At 48.1% G+C, this 15,116-nt stretch overlaps 1 protein-coding gene across 8 annotated transcripts in view; it reads left to right on the top strand.

Moving 5' to 3' along the window:
- The window catches only part of CUX2 (cut like homeobox 2), a 288,423-nt gene that overhangs the window by 43,036 nt on the left and 230,271 nt on the right, over window positions 1-15,116 (top strand). For 2 of the 8 annotated variants that reach the window (XM_044930179.2, XM_044930182.2), the window contains exon 2: window positions 462-558. The exons of the other annotated variants lie outside the window; for them this stretch is intronic. In XM_044930179.2, coding sequence (XP_044786114.1) covers window positions 541-558 — 18 coding nt within the window. In that variant the 5' untranslated portion in view covers window positions 462-540. The remainder of the gene's footprint in view (window positions 1-461; window positions 559-15,116) is intronic. 8 annotated transcript variants of the gene reach the window in all.

Genomic DNA, 15,116 nt, shown 5'->3' with positions numbered 1-15,116 from the left:
AAGGGAAAGGCTACCTGCTCCAGTATTCTGGCCTGGAGAATTCCATGGTCTCTATAGTCCATGGGGTTGCTAAGAGTCGGACACGACTGAGCGACTTTCACTTCCTTATAAAGGTTACCTTAAAATACATAGCTGGATTTAAAATACATGGCCGTTTTGTTATTCCCATTTGGTGGGTGAGAAGTTGAGTCACTTTCTCAAACTCACATAGGCAGGAAATACAGAGCTGAGATTGGAACCTTGTTTGCCTGTGTGGCCCACAGAGTCTTGCTGGTTCTCCCAGCAGCTGCTTCGAGGAGCCCATGATGGTGTCTACGCTCTGCGGGGGACTACTTGTTCATGGAAGTGACTGGCCTCAGTCTCCTTTGTCAGACGGTCCAGATGTCTTCTCCCAGTTTGCTGTCTTCTTCCAGCCCTGCCTGGGAGTCTTACATTTTCCCTTGTAAATCCTTTCTAATCAGGTCAACTGTGGAACACGGGCCCCCAGATAACACCAAGTACAGCCTTTGCTGCTGCTGGATTTCCTGCTTGCTTAGCAATATGGAAACTTTGGCGTGGGTATGTGTCCTTTTAAAAAATCCTTTATTTGCTCTGCTCTTGTTTTTATAAGATATGGCTCTTAATGAAGCTTTAATTCAAGGTCAAAGAGTCCAGAAGTTGGTGAGAGAGTCCATGGCCCCTGTGGGTCCTGCTAGACACATAAACAGCCAATGGCTGGCTTTTTTCATCTCCTCCTTTAAACAGTCCCATTGCAACAGAGCTCTTCCTTGCACGAGGAGGTAAAATATTTGAACTGACTGTATTGCCTGTTCCTAACTGTTTGCAAAATGTAGCCAGGCTCCCCTTGTCTTTGTTTATTTTTTCCTTTCCTGTAGTTCAAAGAAAATAATTTATTAACTTGGGAATTAGGGATAATATCGTTCCCCAGCCCTGCAGCTCCCTGAGGCCTGAGCTAGCCTGCCTGCCCTGCTTGGGAAGTTGAGACAGGCTTTTCTGTCAAAGGCACAGCCATGGCAAAGCCCAGGTGGACAGGGCTAATGTATTCGCAGTCATGATACGAAAAACCCCAGTGTCTGGAACCTAGCCCCTGGGGACCGGTGGGGCCACGCCATCGACCTGAACCCACTGGACTGCGCCCTCATCTAAATCCATCAGGCTCGCCAGCCCTGGTCTTGGACCACTGAATAATTTACGGTCCTGCAGAGCGGCAAGCAGCAGGTCACTGGAGTTCATGGGTTAATAACAGGTTTGGTTTTCGATGTCAGCAGCTCTCTTGATAACGTATGAAAGAATCCTATTCTGTTGATTAGATTTTGAAATGGATCAATTTTTAATCAGCCAAACACCTGACTCACTCAATAAGAGTTGCATTGTGGAGACAGGATGGAGGCCGGCTTTATTTACAAGAGTGTTTGTTTTTTGGGGGCCATACGCAAATTCCCACCCAGGTCCCTCCTCCTGGAAGAATTGACCGGATTATCTCCCACCTCAAATGGCAGCCTTTGATTCACCTTCTGATTAGTTGGGAAATCCATGGATCTGTTTAAGAGATAAGAACAGCAGCTAAAGGTTTGATTTAGTCATCTGTGGTTATTGATGGGAAAAGCATTTATTTGCCAATGGAGAAATTTTGCTTAATGTAACAGCACAGAAGAAGGGAGGACAAAGGGAGTCCTGGCAGTAACCCGGGGGTGGCAGAGGTGTTTTACCACTGGGAGTGGCTGAGGTTTTCAGCCCTATCCTCTATAAGATTTTCAAAACAATACTATGAAAGTGGGCCAGGAAGCAGCTTGAATGCATGGAAGGTTCATTGTGAAGGGTGTTGCTTCTGGCCATTTTATTCATTCAGCGAACAGTTTAGCCCACACTTTGTGCCAGGTACTGCACTGGGCATCGGGGATGAAACTGTTATTGAGACAGACAGGATTCCTGCCCACAAAGAGTATATATTCTGGTCTAGGGGAGGGGGACGCAGGCAGTGAAGGAAAAACAAGGCATATAATTATGAAACATACAGAATTTTGTGAGAAAACGCTGAGGAAAAATAACAAGAACATTGCATTTCGATGGTGATCAAGCAAAGTCTCTCTGAGTAAAGAGAAATCAGAAATGGGAAGAGAGCACCAGGTGGGAGGGGCAAGAAGGGTTCAGGCCTGTAGACTTGTGTGCTGGATAACCAGATAAGGACACGTGGTGGATGAATGGGTGACAGGAGGGAGGGAGACAGAAGAGAAGACTGGACAGGCAAACAGAGGCTGGATTAGGTGGGAGGAAGACTGGGTTTATCTGAAGTGCCGTGGGGAGCTCTGGAAAAGTCCTGAGCAAAGGAGTGGCTTGTTCAAGTTTTACTTTATAAAGGGTCAGGCTGAGGTTAGAGGACTATAGGAAATGCAGTCTATTGTAGCCATCCAGTGAGTGGTGATGAGGGCATGGACTAGGGACGCAAAGTGGGGAGAAGGGGACAGATTCAGCAATTCTGGTCTGTGACCAGGTGGCTAAGGAAGAGGAGATGGTGCATGGGCCAGCTGGGGCCCCAACCTGTAGCCCCAAGCTGGTGGTGGCCTGGTCCCCGGGGGAGTGGAGGGATTCTCTGTCATGGAACCTTGCTTGTCTGTGAACTGGTCTTCCAGACTTCCCTTCAGACTGGAACAGCTAGAAACAGGGTGGCACAGAAGTTGGGTCCTTGGGCTGAGAAATCAGATAGATGTGAGGGCTTCCAGTCTGAACACTGCCTTCTGCAAGCCAGTTACCTCAGACAAATTGCTCTTTGCACATACAAGCAAGTGAGAATAATTGTTGGTATAGAACTTTCCAGAAGAACTTATAAGACATTGCTAACAGTAGTTGGTTTCCCCTGGCAGGGGCACATGGGCTGAGTGGGAGATTCACGTTCTCCTCTATACCATCTCGTAGCCTCTAAGTTTATGCCACAGGCATGTGGTACTTGGTCAGAATAGTCATGCTATTTGTGATGCGCTGTGACATTCACCGGATGGACCTACAGTGGCATTTGGAGCAATGACTGGTGTTCCCACCCCCTCTTTTACAGAAAGGCTCGGAGAGGGCCTGTCACTCGCCTGCAGTCACATAGCTGTACCTGGTGGCTTTAGCCCCTTCTCAGGCCCCAACGCCTCTCTTCTCTGCTCAGCCCCTCTTACCTGTTGCTGTTGGTTGAGGTAGTAGATTTGGTCAGTCTCTGAGAAGCTGGATTTTCCTGACACGAGTAGCAATTTCTCATTCCCCAGTGCTCTGCTCCAGGAACCATCGATTGGGCAGCTTTATTTATTAGCTTAATCGCCGCACATCCCTCAGCGACACTGTTCTTGCACTTGCATTGTCGGGGAGGCAGAAGGGCCTACACGCACACCTGTGTGTGCGCTCAAGGCTGGGAGCGTCCACGTGGATTTGGGACTGTAGGAGGAAGCCTGACTCACTTCCCATCTCTCCTAGGTGACAGGCAGGCTCTCGCAAGCATCTTAATTTAGGCCCAAGTCATTGCTCACCGAGGGATCTCAGTGGAAAGAACAATCTGACTTAGCGACAGAAGTCCTTGATGGTAGTCCTGGCACATCCACTTGCTTGCTGTGTGACCTTTCGCCAGCCTGTTCTCTGGGCCTCACTTCTTCATGATGGAAATGATGGTGATCTCTGGCCTTCTTGTCGCTTTTCTCTCTTCTCACGTGTCAGCATAGCTTGCTCCTTCACTTTAGTCTTCACTCAAAAGTTACCTTTGTCTCAAAAGGTACCTTCTCTGGCTACCCTAAGTAAAATTTCACCTCACATACACACACACACACCATTCTTCTCTTCCATGCTATATAGTTTTTTCTTCCTTAGCACTTAACATGCTCTTAACTATTTGCCTTGTTCACCGGTTTCTTCCTTTTAAAATGGTTGCCCCGGCAGTGCAGAGGTTTTTCTGCTCGCTGCTGTCTTCCTAGCAGCTAAAATGGGACTTGGCATGTAGTAGGTGCTCAGCAAATATCTGTTGAAGGAATTGAATGAAATGAATCAGCGTGAGGCCCTCAGAACAGTGCCTGGTACCCAGTAAGTACTCAACAAACTGCGGGTAAGTTTTTCCTCACCTTTAAAATGGAGACACTGTTGATAATAACTATCACAGCGTTGCTGTGAAGATTCAGTGATGTGGGTGTTGAGTTCTTGGTACAGCTCCCAACGCAGTAATTCTTCAATAAATGGGATCTATTATAGTTGTAGTTATAAGTACTAAATGAATAATAAAGGTGCCTTGGTAATGGCAGCATTTTTGAGAAGTGGATTTAGTGTCTACGACCCAACCACCAGCCCTAGCCACAACCCTGTGATCAGTCCTGATTAGCTCCTGCAGTTGTGGGGTCACCAGGGGTCACGATCCTCCAGTTTGCCTTTGGCTGTCATCTGCCCAGAGAGTAATACCCTCCTGGACTCTAGCTTTCTCAGGGAGGTGTCCCAAATTGTTCCAAGCAAAGTTCGTGTGATTTCATTTTTTAAAAAAAATTATGGAAAGTGCTCTTTAAGAAGAGAAAGACTGATGATACTTACTATCCCAGGGAAACATGCTCAGCACATGGTTATGTGGCTAAAAACTGAAGCTGAGCAGCACACAGTGTGCAATTTTATTTCGTTTTTATATATAATTTTTGTAAATCAGAACAAGCAGAGCCTCCCCAGCCAGATGAATGAGACTTGTTCATGCTTAGACCTGGGTTTTGAGCTTCATCCCTAGAGTGTGTGAGGAACCCCATCCAGGACTCTTAATTGCAAGCAACAGAAACCCACTCGGCCTCCCACCAAGATTCGTTTAAGGAGGGACTTCTCTACCCACAAGAAGAAGATTCTGATGCTGACTTGCCAAAAAACCACAGCAGATGTCCACAGCAGTTGGGAGGGAATGGGATGGGATGGGGCAGGGATCCCCAAATGGAAATGAGGGGCGATTATTGGATGCAGTGAGAATTCATTCTGAGGTTAGGGCTGTTCTCTGTGTAACCTGAGGCAGAGGCAAAAGCAGATGAACAGAACTGATGTCGATCTCTTGGGACTTTGCCGTGTCCTCTGACAAGCTTTCACCTGCTGGTGATGTGTCTTTGTCCCCTGGGGGCTTCTGTCCACGACCTTAAGACCACTTCCTGAGAGTGGGCAGGCCAGAAGTACTGGGTAACTCTTGGGATCAGCCCTCAGTCTCAGGAGGTGTGTATACATGTTCCAGCTCCCTCACTCCTGAGAGGAAGAGTTCCTAGGTCTCTTCTGCATTTACTTTGGGTAGTAGAGATTATAGGTGATTTTTGTGTTTGGCTTTCTTCAGGAGGTTTTTAGGTTTTCAGCTTGGAGAATGTTTTATCTTGTCATTTGAAATCAACCTGCTGCACAAGAGCAGGACTGCCCCCGGGCAAGTTGGGGGCATCTGTACAGGGACAGCAGGTAGCTTGGTAGCATCTTTGTCTCTGATTACATTGTGGACAGAGCAGTTCAGGCTTCTGCATCGAGCTGAGGTGAAGGGAAAAGAGAAAAGAGGGAAAGTGGAAACCACAGTATATTGTAGGGCAAAAATAAAGGGGTTGGAAGCAGTCCAAATAAAAGGCTGATGGCCCGAACTGGTTGCATTTGGGGCATTTCCGGATTTGAAACTTTAGCCGGCAGGGGTGTTTGAGTACCTCCTGTGGGGGCACATCCTGTGCATTGTAAGATGTTAAGCAGCATCGCTGGCCTCTGCCCACTGAATTGCCAGCTGCCTCCACCCTAAGTGTGGCAGTCAGTAATATCTCCAGATGTTGCCAGGTATGCCCTGGGGGACACGGTCAACCTCAGTTGAGAACAACTGTGTCAGATTGGGTGGGAACACGGGGCAGCCAGCATGCTGGTGATTAGTGATGTAGCCCAGAAGTAGGGCAGGAATGAGGAAGGAGGGTGCAGGTGTGAGAGGCCTTTGAGAACAAGAACCAGAAGGCCAGGGAATTGGAAGGTCAAGGAGACCATGGAGGGGAGAGATGTTGGATCCTGGACTTCCAGGGGATAGTGTCCAAGGCTCAGGAGCTGACCGGTCCATGGGACTGGAGCAGATGGAAGAGGAAGCAGAACCTTTTGGGGTGAAGGACTCTGGGGGGCCCCCAGGGTCAATGCATCTTGTGATATCTCCAGGGCTTAACTCAAAGAGAGACCTTGGTAAGAGGAGGGTGTTGTTGTTGAATGAATGAATGAGTTAATAAATAAGCCAAATGGGCATTTTTTCTAAAAAAGACTGAGATTCGTGAACCTAGGAAACCATTTTCTCTGTTATTTAATGAGCACCTACTATGTGTGCAAAGGTGGCACCTATAAATTATAGCGCAGAGGAGGAGGGGTCGCTGAACAAGCAAATAGATAATATATGATTACAGATGGCACTCTCTGCCAGAAAGGGAATTCATGTGTTGGGAGCCAAATTTGAGGCTGGGGCCCAGCGACCACTCAAGCTGCTGTCAACAGGGCAGCCCACATTTGGTCCAGAGAACATATTCATTCAAGATGACTTTGGTGGGGACAGGGTGACGGGCCACCCTTTGGCACAGAAGAACAGGGAGAGCAGACCAGACAACAGGGCAATGTCATCGAATACTGAAGTGAGGATAATCAGGGAAGGCTTCTTTGAGGAGGTGACGTTTGAGCCAGGAATGGAAAGTTGAGTAGACCTTTACAAGGGGAAGGGTGAGGTAACAGCAGAGGCATCATGACTGCTTGACAGGGGTTGGGGTTTATGGAGCAGATAGAGCCTTGACTCACCTCCTGGAGCTTCCCTCCAGGCCTCGAGTAGTGAGGACCCAATTAATGAGGTGGGGTGGTTGGTAGCGTCTGGGGTAGTGGCCATTCTCACAGCCCTGATATAAAGGTTGTCTGCTCCCTTTTCTCCTATTCCCGCCAGTCCCTGTTTCCAGGGGAGCAGGCTGGGAGGCCCACAGATGCCCTCCGCAGCCCTCATACCTTGGCAGTTGGCAACCTGTGGATATTTTGTGAGTGTGAGTTTAGTTTCTTCAGTGCGCATCACTGGATAGAGCAAACTTAACTTTTTCTTTTTTTTAAGGCCAATTAAAAAAAAAAATTTCTTTTTTTCCAGAGCAGGCCACCAGCTATTACGGAAATAGTAAACAGGAATCGGTGCCAGGGCATAAGTGGTCGGTTTTAATTAGAACATTAAAGTATTTTAACGCTTACACTTTATATTTTTGCGAACTTGATTATATAGCATTTTAAATACCTGTGAACGTTTTAAGGACTCTCAGCAATGAATTATTTGCAGTTTCACAGGAAACTTCTATTTTAAAAGCAAACGGTATGAGAGTGGCTCCAAAGGCTTGGCAGCGGTGAGTGCACTGTATAATGAGGAACCACGTGGCGGGTGGGTTGGCAGATGGCTGCTGGGCCTGCCGTCACCCAGCTTCCCTGACCACCCCTTTCTGGAGAGGCTCCTGCTGGGCGGAAGGGATTTGGGGAGGCCTCAAGGTGTCGTCAGGGTCCCCATGCCTCCCCACCCCCAGTCTTGAGGATTCTTCTGGAAGGCAGTTGAGGGGTGTCTCCCCCTCTTTTTCACTCTTTGCCACTGAAGCATCTTCAGGAGGCTCCTGGTTTTAGCTTTTACCCACTCTGGGCTTCTTCCTACCCAGCATCCAAAGAGGGCATCTTAAAACACAAATCAGTGTCATTGTCCAGTTGCTCAGAAGCTTCCCAGGGGAAAGTCAGCGTCTCCATCAGAGTCACCAGGCCATGGGCAACGAGACCTAGCCCTGTCTTTTCGTCATGTCACCACAGCGCAGACACATGGGCCTTCTCATTATCCTTCTATCTCTTAATGTTTATTGAGCACCTGCTATGTGCCGGGCATTGTTTTGGATGCCAGTGAGTCCCTACTTCATGGAGCTTCCCCACTAGTCAGGGGAGACTGGTGTTGGAGAAACACATGAATACCAGGTGTGAGAGGAGGGGAAGGAAAGTAAACCAGGGCAGAGGATGGGGATGCTGGGGGGTGCTGCTTTTGATGGGGGCAATGAAGACAGTTTTCTCTCAAGAGGTGATATTTAAAGGCCTGAATGAAGTGAGGGAGCAGGCCAGTGGTGTGCTGGAGTTGGCTTGTGCAGTCTCACGAGAGAGCCAGTTATACCCATCTGCTCCCAGCTCCTTGTTCAGTGATATGTGGTTGGTAGCTTGAAGTCAGCCAGGGTCAGAGTATTTACTCCATGGAAATGGGCAAATGCAACCAATTCGAGCTTTCTTTCCAGAGATCTGGTTGTTAAGCATTTACCAGCACACATCTGGAGCAGGTCATGCAGAAGGCTGTGGGAGGGGGTTCTGGGCATTCCCTGAAGGGGGAGTATGTTAGGAAGGTTTGAGGAACATCTTGGAAGAGAGTAAGGATGGGACTGAGGGAGCGAGAAGGGGAGCATGAGAGAAGATAAAGCTAGAGACTTCCCTGAGTGCTTCTAGTTTCTGAAATCCTCTAGGCTTGTTTGTGCCCCAGAATCTGTGCACCTGCCATTCCTTCTACCCAGGATGCTCTTCCCCTGGCTAGTTCCTTTGGCTTCTTTGTCCCCACAGAGAAGCTTTCTCTGACCATTTTTGCTAAAGCATGTTTTCCTCCTTTATTCTTCTATCAGCACCCTTTAGTTCTCTTTCCAGCGTTTGTCTCAATTTATAATTGTGTATCGGTTGTTTATTGTGTTAGGGTCTATCTACCCCCACCGAAGGGTAAGGTCTGAGAGGTGGTGTTGCTCCCTCCCCTCTGTCTCCCCACCTCTGAACAAGGGCCTGCACAAAATACATGCTCAGTTCCTTGCTGTCAAGTGTGGGAATGTTGATAGAAATCCTTTTCTGTGCCAGGCATTGGTTTGGGAGATGTCTTAACCACATGAGATCAGAAATTGAGGAACAGAAGCACAGATGGAGAAGCCAGAGGTTCCTAGCTTGTGCCCAGCCTTATTCCAGCAGCATAATTCCTGGGTTCCTTCTCCTTAACCCGGAAGCAGCACAGCAGCATGTTGGGGCCTCTCTGACAACAGGCACAGTAATCGTCCCCTGGCTTCCAATCCCCTTGTCGGTGAGCAAAAACAACCTTTCTGCAACTGCTGAAGATATTGGTGACACTGGAGGTTAAATATTCCTACTATATCATGGCTGGCATTTTTATTGTCACAAGAGCAATGGATGTCAGGAGTTCAGGAGTTAAGATGGAGTTTATCTCATGACAGAGGAAATGCTGAGTCCACTGGCGTCTGGAATCGGGTGGCCAAAGGTGCATTGAGGACGGAAACACTGTGATCACAGGGAATGAGTTCAGCTGACCTGATTATTTCTTTTTATAATGATGAGAGCTTAGAACATATCGATTGAGGTGATCAGCATTTAGGTCTTTCATAGTTAGTAAGGAACTGTTCAATTTATATTGGAAACCATCACTGCCCAGGGCCTTTAATGAGGTTTGTGGTGCCCGGGAGAGGAGGACAGTTAACATCACAGAAGTGGGTGCAGGACCAAGAGAGGAAGAATGCTCCTTTTTTAGCCATCAAATCACTTTCCTGTGCCCTGCTCAGCGGTTTGTAGGCCCTTTGGCAAGTTCTTTAGCTCTTGTAACCTCAGTTTCTTCTTCTGTAAAATGGGCTAGTAGTGCCATTATCTCCAGGAGTAGTTATGGTTTGTGAGGATTAAAAGTGATAATGTGTGTGCAGTAAATATTCTCAGGAAATGTTGCTCACTGTTAATTCAAGCTGTCAGGTGATGGTGTCGGTGCTTCTGAAGGCCATTTGAAATGGGAACATCGTAGGCTCATTTCAGGATGACAGGGAGCTTTCTGAAGAAAACGCCCTGAATGAAGAGTTGCCACAGGGTGTTCTTGCTCCTTGGCTTGTCACTTCATCTTCAGGCAGTGCAGGTTTAACCAGAAGATAATGCATTTTCCTTGAGAAAATGCACTCGAGTGTTTGACACTTGACCTAACTCATGGGAGCATGTGCTAATTTTATCATTAATCAGAGAATTCTATCCATGTCTGTATGTATTGCTGTAGAGTGGACTTCACTCCAAGTTGTCTGCACAATTATTCAGTTCTGTGTTACCTGAGAGGCTTCCCTGGTGGCTCAGACGGTAAAGAGTCTGTGTGCAATGCAGGAGACCCGAATTCGATCCCTGGGTTGGGAAGATCCCCTGGAGAAGGAAACGGCAGCCCACTCCAGTATTCTTGCCTGGAAAATCTCATGGATGGCGGAGCCTGGTAGGCTACTGTCTGTGGGGTCGTAAAGAGTCGGACACAAGTTACCTGAGAGGGTAGGAGCCTTTGTCAGCCTCTTTTGCTGCTCTGTCCTCAGCACCTAGAACAGCTCCTACACATAGTGCTGCTACTGCTGCTAAGTCGCTTCAGTCGTGTCCGACTCTATGCGACCCCATAGACGGCAGCCCACCAGGCTCTGCCGTCCCTGGGATTCTCTAGGCAAGAACACTGGAGTGGGTTGCCATTTCCTTCTCCAATGCATGAAAGTGAAAAGTGAAAGTGAAGTCGCTCAGTCGTGTCGGACTCTTAGTGACCCCATGGACTGCAGCCCACCAGGCTCCTCCGTCCATGGGATTTTCCAGGCAAGAGTACTGGAGTGGGGTGCCATCGCCTTCTCCGACACATAGGAGGTGCTCAATAAAATATTGGTTGAATCAATGAAATTATATGTCTGTAGGGGTTTAAAAATATTTAATATTTCCTCTGGGAAAGGCCATATCCCAGAGAAATGGAAACTTAAGTTCACACAAAAATCTGTACATAAATGTTCACAGCGGCAGTATTCATAATAGCCCCAAAGTGAAAGTAACCCAGATGTTCTTCAGCTGGTCAGCAGTTGAACAAACTATGGTGGATCCATATCATGGAACACTACTCAGCAATAAAATACACCAGACACGGTACACTAACAACTTGGATAAATCTTGAAGGAATTATGCTGAGTAAAAAAAGCCAGTCTCAAAAAAGATGACATACTAGATGATTCCATTTATATAGCATTCTTGAGAAGACAGAAATGGATAACAGACTAGGGATGGAAACAGGGAGGGAAGTAGGTGTGATGATAAAAGGGCAGTGAGTGTGAGGGCCCTTTCTGGTGATAGAAATGTTGTGTATGTTGACTGTATCAGTGTCAATGTCTTGGTTGTGATTTTGTATTGTTACTTTGTGAGTTATTACCAAGGGGAAAAGTGGATGAAAGGTATGGGAGATCTCTCTGCATTCTTTGTTATAGCTGCATTAATCTACAATTATCTCACAATAAGAAGTTCAGCGTTAAAAAATGAGGGACTGAAAGCCCTTCGTTAATCATGAGAGATACAGTGGGCTGAACCCTTATTCTGTGATACATTAACTCAGGTTTACACAAGCAGCTTCATGAAGTAGACGGATGTGACGTCACCATTTTATGGGGAGGAAAACAAGCTCAGAGAGGTTAGGGGACTTGTCTGAAGACTCACAGCTGGCAAGTGGTGGAGGTGAGACACAAAACCTGGGGGTGTCTGGCCCCAAACCCTGAGTTTTTTCCTCTAGACACGCATCCCTGAGTCTCTGCTGTTTGGATGCTGGCAGAGCCAGGAAGCTCGCTTCCCTCATGCAGAGTCGCCTGATGTCTGACCCCTTAGGTGGGCACCGCAGGTGACCGCTAAAGTGACTGACAACTCGGTAGGGGAGAGGTGGCTGGGAGTAAGCCTAGGCTTCCCACCTGGCTGCTCCTAAGTGATCTGCTGACCTCAGGAGTCACGACCCCCTCCCCTCCCCACTCCTTTGGCTTATGTGAGGACCTTGGAGTGTTGGTTTCATTATACCCATTTTACAGGTGGGGAGACTGAGGCACAGGATGGAAAAGGAACTGGGGTTGTTCCAGGTGGAGGTGTGGTCCTTCCCACCTCTAGCATCCTGTGGTGGTGATTATAGTTCCTTTGACTTGTCTTGCTCAGCTGCTGTTTTCAGGGTGATGTGGCACAGGTTCTGTGGTGAGGTGCACGGTGCTGAGATGGAGTCCTTGCCCTGAAAATCTCCAGGCTGTGGCCTGGGGTGAGTGATTTCTCTTTTCCAAGCCTCACTTTCCTCATCTGAGAAATGGGGATAATGAGGACTAAATAAGAAAACTGATAACACTTTGCAGGAAACAAAAATCGCTGGCAGCATCTGAGGTCTGATTGGAGACTCTTACCTAACTGCCCTGATGTTCAGAGCTCTGAGCAGAGTATGTTGAAAGGAGCAAAGCCCTTTCCTGAGTTATATGCCCTGACATGGCTTCTTGGGGCATGTGATCGCCTGTGCTCAAGTTCTGCTTAGCTCTTGGTTTCCTGAGCAGGATGGTGTGTGCTGTAATAGAGGACATCCAGAGGGGCTGGGAGGCTTTCTGCCACAGACAGCACCTAAGCTGAGAGCTGAAAGATGACTAGGCTTTGCTAGGGGAGTGGAGGCAGAGGACAGAAGGACATTCCAGGGAGAGGGAACAATGGGTGCAAAGGCTCAGAGGTTAGAGCAGGTGCATTTGGGGAACTGTAACCAGGATGGTAATACTTGAACATTAAACAAGCAGAACCCAGTCACTCTGGCCCTGCATCTCTTTTTCTATTAAGACAGAGTAGGCTAGAGGAGATCCAATCAGTCCATCCTAAAGAAGATCAGTCCTGAGGGTTCATTGGAAGGACTGATGTTGAAGCTGAAACTCCAATACTTTAGCCACCTGATGTGAAGAACTGACTCATTTGAAAAGACCCTGATGCTCAGAAAGATTGAAGGCAGGAGGAGAAGGGGACTACAGAGGATGAGATGGTTGTCCATCACCAACTCAATAGACATGAGTTTGGGTAGATTCCGGGAGTTGGTGATGGACAGCGAGGCCTGGTGTGCTGCGGTCCATGGGGTCACAAAGAGTTGGACATGACTGAACGACTGAACTGAACTGAGGCTAAAGGGATCCCAGGGAGATTCGTAAGTGAGTGAGGAATTGGACTTCATCTTGAGGGTGATGGGGAGCCGTGGAGGGTTTTGAGCAGAGGAGTGGTGCAGATAGACTTACAGTTGAGAAAGGTAGTTCTGGGTGGTGTGTGGAGCAGAGCAGGGCAGAGGCGAGCCCCAAGTGGAGGCTACTATAGCATCTTGGTGGGCAATCATGGGGGACTAGAGCAGAGTTGTGGGAGTGGACTTGGATAGAAGTGGCTGAATTTAGAACATTGGTGAATGTCTGGTGTGGAAGGGACAGAACTTGGCAAGGGGCCCAATGAGGGAGCACCATGAGTGAGCTAGATTTCTGATTTGGGTTCTCAGCTGGGCCACGTCGGGGAGGCCCCTTTACCTCTCATGGTCTCCTCTGTAACTTGGGATGATTTCCACGTTCCCCATCTCTTGGCTCCAGTGAGGGTCAAATGGAAAGCTCCTTGAGCCAGCACCTTGCAGTGAACAGCAAAGCGACCGAACTCCCACCCCCACTCAGAGCTCATGAAAATTCCCAGGGGGACAAGGCACCTGGCATTAAAGATATAACTCCTTTATTTTGTCCAGTGGTTTTTCAAAGATGCCACAGTCTAATCTGTGCTAGATACTGTCTACTGGTTTTCTTTCCTTTTAATTGTAAAAGACTGGTTTCGGGTTCTCTCCCTTCTCTCACTTATCTCGGAAGAGGTGCTGAGAAACAGTGCCAAACCGAAGGTTCCAGAACAAGCGCCAGTACTTATGGAGCTCCTGCTGTGTGCCACAGCCTCTCCACGTGTTACCGCCTTCTTTATCTTCTGGGTTAGAGGCACGGGTGACGGAGTCCAACAAGCTGGGGTCTGTAACTGGCTGTGCCGTGTCCTAGCTAATTGGAGCCACTCCCAGCCTCTCTTTGCACACCTGTTGCCAAAGGAGTCACTGAGCCCACTCCAGCCAGAGGCAAGGCGACTGGGTACAGTGCTGATACAGAGGATGGCCTCAGGAAGAGGCAATTGGCAATAAATAATTCCGGGAGGTTGGCCTCGGTGTTGCTGTTCAGGGGAAGGAAGTGATATTTACAGCCTGAAAGCTGCCAAGGCAAATTTCCTGACTCAGCCATGCCCTTTTCATGAAGGTCTGGAGGAGACGTAGCTGGGGTCATTGCTTGCCAAGGTCAAGTGTAACTGGATGGCCTGTACTCCCAGTCCAACCCCTCCAGTACAGGGGGGAACTCCATGGGTCCATCAAGGGGTACAGGCCTGGGCCACCTCATCTCGGTTGTCCAACTGACAGGGCCCATTTTGATTTTTCACCCCAGCTGGCTTGGAACTTTCCAAAAGCCCAGATAATTGTCACTCATGGTTCTGCATAATTTTCATAGAATAGCACTGGATTAGTTTCCTAAGGCTGCCGTGACAAATTACCAGCAACTAGCTTAAAACAACAAAAATTCATTGTTTCACAGTTCGGGAGGCCAGAAATCTGAAATCAAGGTATCGGCAGGGCCGTACTCCCCCCAGGGGCTCTCAGGGAGCTTTGCATGATGCCGGCAGTCCTCGGTGCTCTTGGCTTGCAGCTGTGTCGCGCGTTTCAGCCTCTTTGTCACACAGTTGGCCTCTCTCTCTATGTCCTCTCCTCTTCTTTTAAGGACAGTAGTCCTTGGATTTGGGGCTCACCCTAATCCAATATGATCTCATCTTTCTATTAATAATTACATCTGCAAAAACCCTGTTTCTCAGTAAGGTCATAATCAGAGGTTCTGGCCGTAGTCTGGGCATGACTCAGTGCGTGAGGATGGGGAACGCTGCACTATTCAACTCAGTACCAGCCTTTTTGGAAAATGTTGCAAGCACACGTCCTTTTCACTCTGAGCTTTGTTAGGAGTTCTTTGGGGATGTGGAAAGGGGGTGTGGGGCTGATTCCCCCAACCATGGGCAGGAAAAAGGGCTCCAAGTGTTACTCCTAAATGCTACCGGAAAAAAACCTGAGACTTGAAGTCTTTACTGTAGTTGAGAGGAGAGGCAGAGGTTTCTGAACAGGGCTGAACTAAGGTCTGGGGTGGTTGTTCCCTTGGTCCTTGACAACTTGCTCTTCCCTGAGCCTCAGTTTTTCTCTCTATAAGTTGGGGATAATATCAGTACCTTCACTGCTTGTGAAAATACCACATAAGGATTTTAGT

The sequence above is a fragment of the Bubalus bubalis genome, chromosome 17 (assembly GCF_019923935.1).
Source record: "Bubalus bubalis isolate 160015118507 breed Murrah chromosome 17, NDDB_SH_1, whole genome shotgun sequence".
In the NCBI taxonomy this organism is placed as follows: domain Eukaryota; kingdom Metazoa; phylum Chordata; class Mammalia; order Artiodactyla; family Bovidae; genus Bubalus; species Bubalus bubalis.
Note: the sequence above shows the minus strand (reverse complement) of the source record. Positions and strands in the feature narration are given on the sequence as shown.